Raw genomic sequence first — 13,381 nt, forward strand, 5'->3', positions numbered from 1 at the left:
AAACATTACATACACCTGTTGAACTAAGGATGGATAAATGAAGGCTAAGAGGAAAAGCAGTGTATATAATGACTATATGCTCTGACAATATAGATCTAATAAAATGATTTTCTTTAAAGGAGGAAAGAATGGGAAAAACAAAAAAAAGTTCAATGTTTTCGGTAATCATATTGGCGGTGACATCGGTAATTTATGTCTAATACTGTGATGTGTGTAATATGAGATAAAACAATCTGGATATAGTGGTGGTGGTTATACAACACTATGAATGTACTTACTGACACCAAATTATAAAAGTGTTATGGTTTTTTTTGTTTGTTTGTTTGTTTGTTTTTAGGGCCACACCTGCGGCATATGGAAGTTCCCAGGCTAGGGGTCCAATTGGAGCTACAGCTGCTGGCCTACACCACAGCCGCAGCAGCCCAGGATCCGAACCTCATCTTCAACCTGCACCGCAGCTCACGGCAATGCTGGATGCTCAACCCACTGAGTGAGGCCAGGAAGCAAACCTGCATTCTCATGGATACCACTAGTCAGGTTCAAAACCTGCTAAGCAAGAACAGGAACTCTGAAATGTAAGTTTAAAAGGGTTAAAATGGTGGTGGGGGGGAACCACCAAGTGAAATGAGTAATTATGGGACATTCTAATTCTATCATCTCCTAAATTCATAAAAACCAATATTTTTGACAAGGAAAAAAGAGATTACAGGTATAATAGAGAAAGTAAGTAAAAACTCGGAGTCCCAATTCGAACTGAGAGTATTCGTATGAACTCATGAGATATTTTATCTATAATGTGTGTGCCTATAGAAAGGGCTAAGATACCTATGTCTAGCTGTCTACTGAAAAGCCTACAAACAGTGACTGACTCAGGATCCCTAGTATATAGATGATGATCTTGAAGTGCCATTTCCTTCTAAAAGAAACCAGAGTTTCTTGAAGAAATGACAATTTCAGATTTGGAATAGAATTTTTTCAAGGTATCAGACAACAAGAAAACTATGAAGGACTAGTTGGGTCATAACAAAAGGACAGGATTGAATAATGATAATAACAACTGCAATGAAATGAAACCCATCAAATGTTTAAATTCATGACCTCTTGCTCATATTAGATTTTAAAACATAGTTGTCTTCAGAAGGAACCAATTCACTTTCTCAAAAATTGGTATATAGATGGAAAGAATCCAATATTGAAACTGCCTTTCTTAAAGGAATTGTACTGCTGTGTATACAAATGATAGATAAGGGACTAATATTCCAACTAATAAGTAAAAAAGACATTATCAAATTAGAATACCATGCAACCTTCAATAAACATAAATAGGCATCAAGTATCAACAAGTGCTGAAAACATAAAGAGGAACAAAGAGACATTCCACCCTTCCTATGGTCTTGCCAAATATCACCTAGAGAATTATCCTCTCCAGCCATATCACCCTGAACAAGTGCCTGATCTCCTCTGATCACGTAAAGTGAGCATTAGGGTCGGGCCTGGTTAGTACTTGGATGGGAGAATCACCAAAGGGATTGAATGTGATTTTGATCCAGTCTTGGATACAGATACCACTGTACAGGAATTAATTACCCAGGGCAGAGGAACATAACAAACTGTAGATGAGTATGCGATCTGCAAAATCCAGACTATAGGACATATAGGTCAAATGACCAAGTTCTTCATTAGATAAATTATAAGGAAAAGAAAGGAATAGGGAAACAATCTACAAGAGATTTTTTAAAAATTTTAGTGAGCAAGACTACATTATAGTGTCAAAGAATATGGATTTATGAAAAAACTAACACAAGGAGGCGACTAGTATAAAAGTCAGAAAAATAGCTACTAATGAGAGGACAAAAGCAGTTGTGATTGGGATAAGCAAATTCTTGGCATGGCTAGCTAGCATAGTTCTCCACCCTACCCTGGGTGGTATCAGATTTTAATAATTCATTAAGCTATACATTTGGTATATGTGTTCTTTTCTGTTTGATTTCATAATAAAAAGTCATTTTTTAATAAAAACATTTTGTTAAATAACAATAAAAGCAAAAGGAACAGTGCCTGGCACACAGCAAGACAGGTGGTGATCAGAGTTGGTGACCAGCTACTTGTACTATCTTAAATAGTTACTTAACCTCTTCAGTTTCCTTGATTGGGTTTAAAATATCTGATAGGATTATGAAGAGGTCAAAAGGAAATAAATACATAGTATTCCATAATTAGTAGATCCTTTCCACAGCCTCTCAACATCCAGAGGGAGTTATTTATTGCGTCAGACATACCTCAGTCATAGCACGTTCCTCTTACACTTTTCACCTGGTCATTCAAGTTGATCAGAATGAAATGATCACCCAGTGAGCCTCACGTCTGAAACTGCATCTTCATCTAGGTTTCAAAAAGATAAACAGGCCCACATCTTAAACATTCATCTCCTATTAAGAATGATTTGTGTTATCCTCAGAGCAGGTATTCTTGGTGTTAATGACTGACTACAGGGAGCTGCATCTACTGAATCAACTGCTAATGGACTCCAGTGCTCACCACCACGTGCCTTCACCCTTGCCTTCTCTCCCCTTGTCTTTCTTTGTTTTGTTGAAACATATACCTGAGAGCCCAACTCTATTATCATCTAGCATCAAATCTGATTCTGACTTCAAAGGTATTCAAACAATATTCTCATTGGCAAGGGTACTCTCAGACAACTGGTACTGAAACACAAAGACAAGGAGAACAACTATCAATTTCACCTGTGACAAAGCCCTTCTTTTCAGAGGTCTATGCTGTGAAATTAATGTTACAGATAGTTTGCAGCAGCATTTTCCCCACTACGGGCTATGCCAGGACACAGGTCTGTGAGTCACCAGAAGAGACCCAGTGCTTCCCAGGACCAAAGCAGATGGTGTGGCTTGCTTTAAGCAGTGTCATAAGATACCTAAAGTAAAACTGTGGGAAAAGGAGTTGCGGGGTAGGAGTTGGTTCATACACACCACAGAAAACCAAGCACAGAGAAGCCAAACATAGTTCTGTTTGCACTGTCTAGGTTTCCCAAGAGCCCTTTGGTAACTTACCCCTTATAGGTTTGGAGCCCCTGGCTCATGCCCCATACATTAAAATGTAGTTGCTTTTCACTACTTTTTTGGGGACAAGCTGGGAATAAAGCATGGCTGGTAGCTGTTCTTTTTTGAGTCACCTCAAAACCTGTAATTAGCTTTCTCAAAAGCACATATTTCACTTTACTGCAATAAATGGAATGTGCAATGCTTTCAAAGTCTCTATTGTCTGTTAAATGCAAAAGCGCCATCCCAAAAATATACCAATACACTGTTTAACGTTCCTAAGAAGCGAATCTAAGGAAACAGAATTAGGATCGGATCTTACCTCGATTAAATCATCCTGCCCCAGGAGAGGTTACATAAAAGGTTAGAATAGGCCACTAAGCAGAAGCTGCGGGCAAAACCCTAGCCAGCCAGCCACCTTTTTCCCAAGGTGAGGTGGGGAAGGCCCGGGTCTACTTGACAATACCAAAAGTAAAAACAAAACAAAACCTCATGCAGAAGAAGATTGAGGCCAAAAGAGGTAATGCCCGCACAGTCTTTACCATTATTATGTATAGAAAATAAAGTGGTACAGAAACCCTTCTACATTTCAACATTTCCATCTCACTGATTTTCTTAATAAAATCATATTAGATTCCACATAAAGAGACTCTCCAACTCTGCAAAGATTACTTAAACCAGAGAAGGGATTACTCACCTACCCCTTTGTGTATCCCCCACCTTCTGCTACGAGCCTTCACTCGCCAAGTTACCTTCCCAGGCACCTAGATTCTGAAACGTGGGGCGAGACCCCCCGGCCAGCGCATGGGGACGGAGTAACTACCAACAACTATCCAGAATCCAGGCTGCGCCAGGTATCCGTCCAAGCTTCACACTCACTACCTCAATTAACCTTCTCAACCACCTTGTAAGGAAAGATTTACCAGCTGTCGTCTACAACTGAAGAAACTGATGCGCTGAGATGTTAAATGAGGAGCCAAAGATCACAAGGGGCGAGGAGCCAGGACTAGGACCAGGTCGATCAGGTTCCCCCCACCCGCCCCCAAACTCCTTATCCAGGGATTTTTAACTGGCGCCAACCCGTCCCAGGCAGCTCCTCTCTGGGGACCCCAGTAAGGGTCAGTATGACCACTCGCATTGCGCAGACGAGACCATTTCCGGTGGAAGCTCAAGCAGGGGCTCCAGGCAAAGCCTCTGTGAACCCCGAAGGCCGCTTACCTTCCTCAGCTGCCGCCTCTCTACAGCAGCTCGCCCAGCCCGGCCGGCTCAGCCGCCTCCCGCCCCGCCTCTACGACCGTTACTCCACCGTGGGAGGCCAGCCAATCGAGCCCGAGCTCATCGACGAGCCCGATTCTGCTCCGGCTCTGAAAGCCCTAGCGACTTTCTCAGACCGCCCAGGAAGGCTGGGATTGCTCCGTGCCCTCTGGTTGGCTCTGCTGCTGGGGGCGGGGCTTACCATTAAAGTGAGCGATAGTTTGCTGTTGCGGCTTTGCCGTCTGTGCTCCACAGCTGCTGGACCCCTTCTCCTCGCAACTGCTGTTCGCTTACCTGGGTCCTCATTTGCCAGGAAAACTTCAGAAATCCACATTTGAGGCGGTCGGCGCGCGAGCGCGTGCGTACACACACACACACACACACACACACACACACACACACACACACGGAAATAAGTATGTCTTGAGGACATTTTACCTTCCCATTCAGCATTTGCCAAATTTCCGCCAAATGTCAGGCCATAAATCGCGTTCCAGAAATGCAAAAGTGGCTGACTGGGGATATTCAGAGGCTAGTTAGGGAGCTAGATATACACCCTGAAAAGAAGGTGCAATGTGATAAGACATGATCAGGAAAGGTATGCAGGGCACGGAAGGGAAAGAAAGATTATTTACATCCGTCGCTAAAGTCTTCACCCCAGCTGTATATTAGAATCACCTGAGGAGCTTCGAAAATGATGCTCAAGCCCAAAACAAATTAAATCAGAATCTGCAGGGCGGAACCCCAGCTTCAATAGGTGATTTCCAAGGCAGAAAACTACAAACCTAGAAATATGCATAAGAATGATTTGGAATTATTTCCCCAGTAATACAGATAGGAGAAGGTATTTGGAGAAACCTCATGTGCAAATTAATAACTCCAAACCACTTTATTACAATGCCTAGCTCACAAGTGCTCAGTAAATCTCACTTTTTTTTTTTTCTGTAATTAAACCTGAGCTCCTTGGTACAGGTCATATCTGCCCTCCCCAAAAGCCTAGCTCCCAAAACATTGGCAAATATAATGGGCTTCTTAAGGAAGCTAAGGAGTGTGTTGCATATTGGAGAATAAGAGGAAGGTCTTAGCAAATGTGCTGAAGAGCTGGGACTTTATCTTGGAGATGATGGGGAAACATAGATCAATTTTCAAATGGAATATAAAATGGAAAGGGTTTAATTTGGGTATCTTCAAACACAGCTTTCATGCATAATTTGTTTTATATATATGTAAAAACTATATATGTGTTATATAGTAAACCAGTAAAAACTATTTACAAAACTGGGTTTAAAAAAAAAAGTCTCCACAGTGCACAAATATGATCACTGATCTTTTTTCCCACAAAAAGAAATCAACTAAATCCTCTATTTATCACTTTAATAAATTCATCATCTACAAATAGGGCCCCTGCCCAAAATTTTCAAAAATTCATAGCTGGTTAAGTGACCCAAAAATTCTCAGGGGAAAATCCAGCTGCCACATACCTAAGGCGAAGGTCTGGCGGCCATTGTCATTGCATCTTATAGCCACACGGTGTCGCTGTTGACAACCCGTAGTTTCCAAATAGTCAAAAGATGAAGGTCTACAGCATAGCAGGTGGCACAATGGTCTACAGGGATCTCACACAAAAGGCATTAGCTAAGGTGTCTCTTACAAGGCGGTCTTAGGGGCCGCAGCTTTTACAATTCAACTTCAAGTCCATACTCAGCTTCTAGGCAGCTGGAGCCACTGTGCATTTGATGCCTGTGTTTGTTTGCCCCATGCAAATGTGTCCTTACCCCACTGCCACCCCCTGCCTTTTCCATAGTTATTCACACTAGCAATGGCTGTTAGATTTTTATTTATTTATTTATTTATTTGGCTTTTTGCCATTTCTTGGGCCGCTCCCGCGGCATATGGAGGTTCCCAGGCTAGGGGTTGAATCGGAGCTGTAGCCACTGGCCTACGCCAGAGCCACAGCAACGCGGGATCCGAGCCGCGTCTGCAACCTACACCACAGCTCACGGCAACGCCGGATCGTTAACCCACTGAGCAGGGGCAGGGATCGAACCCGCAACCTCATGGTTCCTAGTCGGATTCGTTAACTGCTCGCCACGACGGGAACTCCTATCGTTATACTTTTTATTTTTTCCATTATTGTTGGTTTATAGCGTTCTGTCCGTTTCTACTGTATAGTAAAGTGACCCAGTCACACATACGCTTTTTCTCACTTTATCCTACATCATGTTCCATCACAAGTGACTAGATATAGTTCCCTGTGCTATACAGCAGGATCTCATTGCTTATCCACTCCAGATGCAATAGTTTACATCTACTAACCCCAAACTCCCAGTCCATCCCACTCTCTCCCCCTCCGCCTCCCTCTTGGCAACCACAAGTCTGTTCTCCAAGTCCATGATTTTCTTTTCTGTGGGAAGGTTCCTTTGTGCCATAAATGAGATTCCAGATATAAGTGATATCATATGGCATTTGTCTTTCTCTTTCTGACTTACTTCACTTAGTATGAGAGTCTCCAGTTCCATCCAGGTTGCTGCAAATGGCATTATTTTGTTCCTTTATATGGCTGAGTAGTATTCCTTTGTGTATATATACCACATCTTCTTAATCCATTCATCTGTCGATGGACATTTAGGTTGTTCCCATGTCTTGGCTATTGTGAATAGTGCTACAATGCACATACAGGTGCATGTATCTTTTTTTAAGGAAAGCTTTGTCAGGATATATGTCTAAAAGTGGGACTTCTGGGTCATATGATAGTTTTATCAGATTTTCACTTTTAACTCTTGGAACACAAAAAGTCTCACTGCTCGCCTTTTCTAGGAAAATAGAGTGATTTGCTCACTCTTCTGAGTGTAGCTGCCCTAATTACGGCCTGGAGGTTAAACATCACTGGTCAATTAAGATTATTTTGGGAGTTCCCTTCATGGTTTAGTGGTTAACGAACCCACTAGGAGCCATGAGAATGCAGGTTCGATCCCTGGCCTCACTCAGTGTGTTAAGGATCTGGTGTTGCAGTGGTTCTGGCATAGGCTGGCGTCTGTAGCTCCAATTTGACCCCTAGCCTGGGGAACTTCCATATGCTGCGAGTGCGGCCCTAAAAAGCAAAAAAAAAAAAAAAAAGATTATTTTCACTGGAGTTCCTGCTGTGGTGCAGTGGGTTAAGAATCCCTCTTATCCCTGCAGCAGCTCAGGTCACTGCAAGGCAAGGGTTGGATCCCCAGCCCAGTGCAGTGGGTTAAGGATCCAGCATTGCCACAACTGTGGCATAGGTAACTACTGCGGCTCAGACTCAACCCCTCGCCCAGGAACTTCTGTATGCTTTGGGTGTAGGGGAAAAAAAATTATTTAGGGGGCAAATAGAATAGAAAACCAGATTCAAAATGATTTGGGGAGTTCCTGTCATGGCTCAGTGGTTAACGAACCTGACTGGCATCCTTGAGGATGCAGGTTCGATCCCTGGCCTCACTCAGTGGGTTAAGGATCCGGCATTGCTGTGAGCTATGGTGTAGGCAGGCAGCTACAGCTTCAATTGGACCCCTAGCCTGGGAATATCCATGTGCTTCGGGTGCAGCCCTAAAAAGACCAAAAAAAAAAAGTTTTTGTAAACAATAAGGAAATTATCTCACATAATAATAAGTCCAGAGGCAAGATAGGCTTTGGACTATGTTGATGCAGTGGCTCAACAAGTTATCAAGGACCCAGTTTTCTCTCTGTTCTGCTGTGACATAGTAGGTTTCAAATTCAAATGAGGGTGATTTTCTAGATGTCTACCAGGAGCAATCAGGACCACATGCTTTCCTTTCCATCTAAAATCTTTACTTCTGGTTTTTCTTTTGAGCCAATTAGGTCACACAGGCACATATTCTCCCTCCAGTCAGTAACTGCCTGGAAGATGTACAGATGACTTAAGCCTGGGTTCCAGAATGGAAAGGGTTACCATAATTGGAATTAGTGGTGGGATGGGTACAACTCGAGTCACATGGATTGCAAGGTGGAAGCATGACTACTTGGATAAAATTGGAGTCCTGTAGGGGCAGGAGGACAATGGATGCTGGATGGATAATCACCAGTATCCAGTATCCTTCACAATCCTGAAAGTACAAAAAGGCTGATTATCTCTATTTCTGAACAATGGAGCCTCCTTGACATCACTCCTGTGTTTTGCATGTAGCAAGAGAGCAAACTTTATAGCGCTGTCCTCTGAAGGGTCCCTTATTATGAACCCTAAGTTCTTCCTAGCACCTCTCTTTGCTTGAAAACAAAAGGACACCAAAAAAAAAAAAAAAAAAAAAGCACATTTCAGTCTTTAGCTCATCATCCTGCTACACTGGTCTCAAGAGTTTTCTATGGGCCTCATCTACCCACCAAGATTCTAATGGTTCTAACGCTCATTTACTAGTCATTCATTTACAAACATTTATTCAGCTGTCATGAACCAGGGACTGAGCTAGACACTGTTTAGAGTCTGAGTAAATCAGCTGTGGTTCCTGCCCTTATGGAGCTTATAATGTAGTTGAGGAGAGAAATATGGAATAAATACAAATAAATAATAATTACAATAAGCGCTTAGAAGAGAACAGGGTATGTGGCTGTGCAGGAGTCTCTATGAGGAAGTGACATTTAAGTTGAGATCCGAAGCCTGTCTTCATGTTGGCTTACTGCTTTCCTCTGTGTTTTGACTTCCCAGTATAAATTATAGCCTACCTTAGCAATTAAAACAGATCTTCTAATTTCTAAACTTCTAAATTGATTCTCAAATTTCCTCTTGGGTATATACAACTGTGAGGTCTCCCCACAACAAGGAGTATACCAAATATCAATGGCATTTGGTGATGAATTCTTGAAGACTCTTCCACTCACACATCCTTTATTTTATTTGTCTTTTTTTTTTTTAGGCCTACACCCAAGGCATATGGAAGTTCCCAGGCTAGGGGTCGATCAGAGCTGCAGCTGCCAGCCTACACGCCACAGACACAGCAACACCAAATCTGAGCCACGTCTATGACCTACACTGTAGCTTGCGGCAACACCAGATCCTTAATCCATTGAATAGGGCCAGAGGTCACACCCGAGTCCTCACGATACTAGTTGGGTTTGTTACTGCCGAACTATAACAGGAACTCCTCACAAGTCTTTTAGACTTAGAATCCTTTATTACACTAATACCTTTACTTTGCCTCTCCCACAAGAATCTGAACTCCGGAGGACATGGATCATACCTCACTAAACTTTTTCCAGCGCCTAGCTTAGTCCGTGGCACATAATAGGTGCTCAATACAGTGTTGAATTGTATTGCTCCATTTGAGTCAGATGTATATAGGGGAATTCACTTCAGTAGCCATTTTTCAGTATGAAAGATAAGCCAATAGCTCAAATATATTAATAATAAATGCTTAAGAATCCATACAGGGAGTTCCCATCATGGCTCAGAGGAAACGAATTTGACTAGCATTCATGAGGACGCAGATTGGATCCCTGGCCTCACTCAGTGGGTTAAGGATCTGGCGTTTCCGTGAGCTATGGTGTAAGTCACAGACGTGGCTCGGATCTGGCTTTGCTGTGGCTGTGGTGCAGGCTGGTGGCTAGAGCTCCGATTTGACCCCTAGCCTGGGAACCTCCATATGCTATGGGTGCAGCCCTAAAAGACAAAAAAATAATAATAATAATAATTCACACAGTATAACAATCGTTATACGCATTGAGCCCTTAAACATGTGTCAGGGAGTTCCTGATGTGGCACAGTGGCTTAAGAATCTGACAGTGGTAGCTTGGGTCACTGTGGAGATGTGGGTTCAATCCCCAGCAAGGTGCAGTGGGTTAAAGGATCTGGTATTGCCACGGCTGTGGCTCAGATTCAGTCCCGGGCAATTGAACTTCCACATGCCACGGGTGTGGCCACTAAAAAAGAAAATTATCAGGCTCTGGGCTAAGTACTTTCATTTTCTAACCTGTCAACTCTTCACAAGTTTAACATAAGTACTGTTATTATCTTTATTTGACAAATGATCTAATTAGAAAATAGACATTTTGGAGTTAATGTTGTGGCTCAGCAAGTTAAAACCCAACTAGTATCCGTAAGGATGCAGGTTCCATCCCTGGTCTCGCTCAGTGGGTTAAAAGATCCAGGGTTGCTGTGAGCTGTGGTGTAGGTTGCAGACTCTGCTCGAACCTGACATTGCTGTGGCTGTGGTATAAGCTGGCAGCTGCAGCTCTGATTCAATCCCTAGCCTGGGAACTTCCATATACCACAGTTGCAGCCCTAAAAAGAAATTTTTTTTAATTAAGAAAAAAAAAAAAAAAAAGACTTGCTAAGGTCACACCACTAGTATGTGGCAGAGCCAGGATCCAGGATCTAAAACCAGCATGCAGGCTCCATTAACCACTGCCCATACTACTTCTCATGATGGGCATCTCTCTACCATAAGACTAGTATATGCACATGTTCCAATTTGCAATTATTTCATCTGTCTGTGTATTAGTTACCTATTTATGCATAACAAATTACCTCTACCCACAGCAGCTTAAAGCAAACATTTATTATCTCGAAGTGTCTGTGGGTGAGGAATACAGGAATGGCTTAGCTGGATGGTCTGGACGAAATCTTTCATGCAGTCAACCTGTTGCCAGGGCTATAGACATCTCCAGTTTCAAGTGGACTGAAGGATCCATTTCCAGACTCACTCATGAGGTTGTTGGCCAGCCCTCAATTTGTTCCTTGTCAAGCGGACCTCTCCACAGGCTGCCTGAGTCTACACACACACACAGCAGCTTCCCACAGGGGGAGTGATAAAGAGAATGTGTGCGCACCTAAGACGGAAGCTGAGGTCTTTTTTATACCTGATCTTGGATGTAACGAAGCATTATTTCTGCTGTATGCTACTGAGCACACACATCAACCCTGCAAAAAGGTGGGCTCGGATGACGCAAGAATTTGAGTACTAGGAAGTGGGGCTCTTAGGGAGCCATCTTGGAGGCAACCTACCTCAGTCCATGCTCATTTTTGTGACTGCCTTCTCTGCTAGAATGTAAAAAAAAAAAAACAACATTGTTATCTCCCCTCACACTGTGCATGCCATATAAGATTGTCAATAAAGACTGAATAGGTGTTCCTGCTGTGGTACAGTGGGTTAAGAATCCGGCTGCAGTGGCTTGGGTCACCTCAGAAGCAAGGGCTCAATCCCAGCTCATCACAGTGGGTTAAAGGATCAGGCACTGATGCAGCTACGGTGTAGGTCACATTCATTCCTTGGCCTGGGAACTTCTGTATGCCATGAATGCAGCCATAAAATTTTTAAAAATAAAAAATGACAAATAAAGACTGAATAGGTGTAATGATGATGGTGATATGAATTCCAAAGGATGAGTGTCCTTGAATCCTTTCTTCTCTCACACAAATTCCAAGTTGCCACTTACGGTACTGTGTAAATATTTTTTTTTCTTTTTAGGGCCGCACCTGCAGCATATGGAAGTTCCCAGGCTAGGGGTCGAATCACAGCTGCAGCTGCCAGCCTACGCTACAGCCACAGCAATGCCAGATCCAAGCCATATCTGTGACCTACACCAGAGCTCACGGCAATGCCAGATCCTTTAATCCACTAAGCAAGGCCAGGGATCGAACTCGCTTCCTCATGGATACTCGTCAGCTTTGTAACCCACTGAACCACAACAGAAATTCCAATAATTTCTAAAACCAGAACTAGGAGTTCCCATTGTGGCTCAGTGGAAACGAATCTGACTAGTATCCACGAGAACACGCGTTCAATCCCTGGCCTAGATCAGAGGGTTAAGGATCTGGCATTGCCGTGAGCTGTGGTGTAGGTTGCAGACGCGTCTCGGATCTGGTGTGGCTGTGGCTGTGGCTATAGTGTAGGCCAGCAGATGCAGCTCAGATTCAACCCATAGCCAGGGAACCTGCATATGCCAAGGGTGCAGCCCTAAAAAGACAAAAAAAAAGCAGAACTATATCAAGCCCAAGAACATTTACTCCTATATATAGTTTCTATATAGCTATAGAAGGTGGACTTGAAAGCAAACACACCAAATTCATAAGAATGTTGGCCTTTTGGGGAGGAAAAGAAAGTAATAATGTTGGGGATGAAAGTCAAATAGGGCTTTATCTGCAACGTTTTCTTCTACTGGGATTTTTTTTTATTGAGCCAGTATCTACTGATGGTCAATTATGGGTAGTGAGAATATGGGTATTTTTCTATGTATTTTCCATCTTTTAAAAATTTCTCCAAATAAACTAGATACAAAATTTTAAGTCTTAACCAATTGGAATATGTGCCTTGGAATGGTCCTTAGGATCTGCTCTAATTCAGGATATATCTACAAACTCCACTCTCCAGAGGACTCAGACCAAAACCTGTTTTCTCCTGAAACGGTCAAACTTTTCTAATTTGACGTTCCACAGAATCACCTTGGTTCGCTGCTTCTCCACTTTCTGTTTGTGTAGCTAGGGCCAGAGCCTCCCTGTATTGACGGAAAGAGGCCCAGGCAGCAGTAGCCCAGCTGGCAGCAGGAGACTGTGGTTTCTGGCACTGGTGCAGATACACAATCCTTTGAGCCAGAATCCTGGGCCCTTGGCTCATTTGAAAAGCACTGGTGCCTTTTCCTTTAACACACAGCCAATGGTCATGCTAGAAGGACACACTGGAAAGTTTTAAACCGGTAGGTATCAGATTATGTAACTTTTCCCTTTTATTTTGATGCCCACTCATGTATAAGAAGTTCAGAAAATCAGTCAACTCATCAACAATTGCCTTTTCCAACAGTCCAATGAAACCATAAACTATAGTGAATGAAAGCAGTTTTAGCTGCCTTCTTAAAATAAATCACTAATGTCTATAGGCAGGTTGATGAGAGGCAGCTTAAGAGGTTAGAGCAGCATCTAGGTACTTCCTGGGAAATAAGGAAAAAATCTGAGAGTGGAAATAAAGTCAAAAGCAGGGTCAGCCCAGATGAGTACATTTTACATTTAGTTCAATACCTTTCAATGTTTTGTTCAGACTTTATTTCTTCCCATAACAATCCTGTTTGATAACAAGTGACCATTCCTACCTCCAGTGCCCTGGGCC

General features: G+C 42.8%; 1 protein-coding gene across 4 annotated transcripts in view; it reads right to left on the reverse strand.

Annotated features, from left to right (window-relative positions):
- CEP70 (centrosomal protein 70) overlaps positions 1-4,434 on the reverse strand; it is an 81,269-nt gene extending 76,835 nt beyond the window's left edge. For 3 of the 4 annotated variants that reach the window (XM_013982061.2, XM_003358573.5, XM_013982062.2), the window contains exons 1-2: positions 4,272-4,428; positions 2,280-2,382 (exon numbers count right to left, since the gene is read on the reverse strand). In XM_013982061.2, coding sequence (XP_013837515.2) covers positions 2,280-2,288 — 9 coding nt within the window. In that variant the 5' untranslated portion in view covers positions 2,289-2,382; positions 4,272-4,428. Of the gene's footprint in view, positions 1-2,279; positions 2,383-4,271 lie in introns of all 4 variants that reach the window. The other variant, XM_003358572.5, reaches the window with a different exon arrangement.

This window comes from Sus scrofa, chromosome 13, assembly GCF_000003025.6.
Source record: "Sus scrofa isolate TJ Tabasco breed Duroc chromosome 13, Sscrofa11.1, whole genome shotgun sequence".
NCBI lineage: Eukaryota > Metazoa > Chordata > Mammalia > Artiodactyla > Suidae > Sus > Sus scrofa.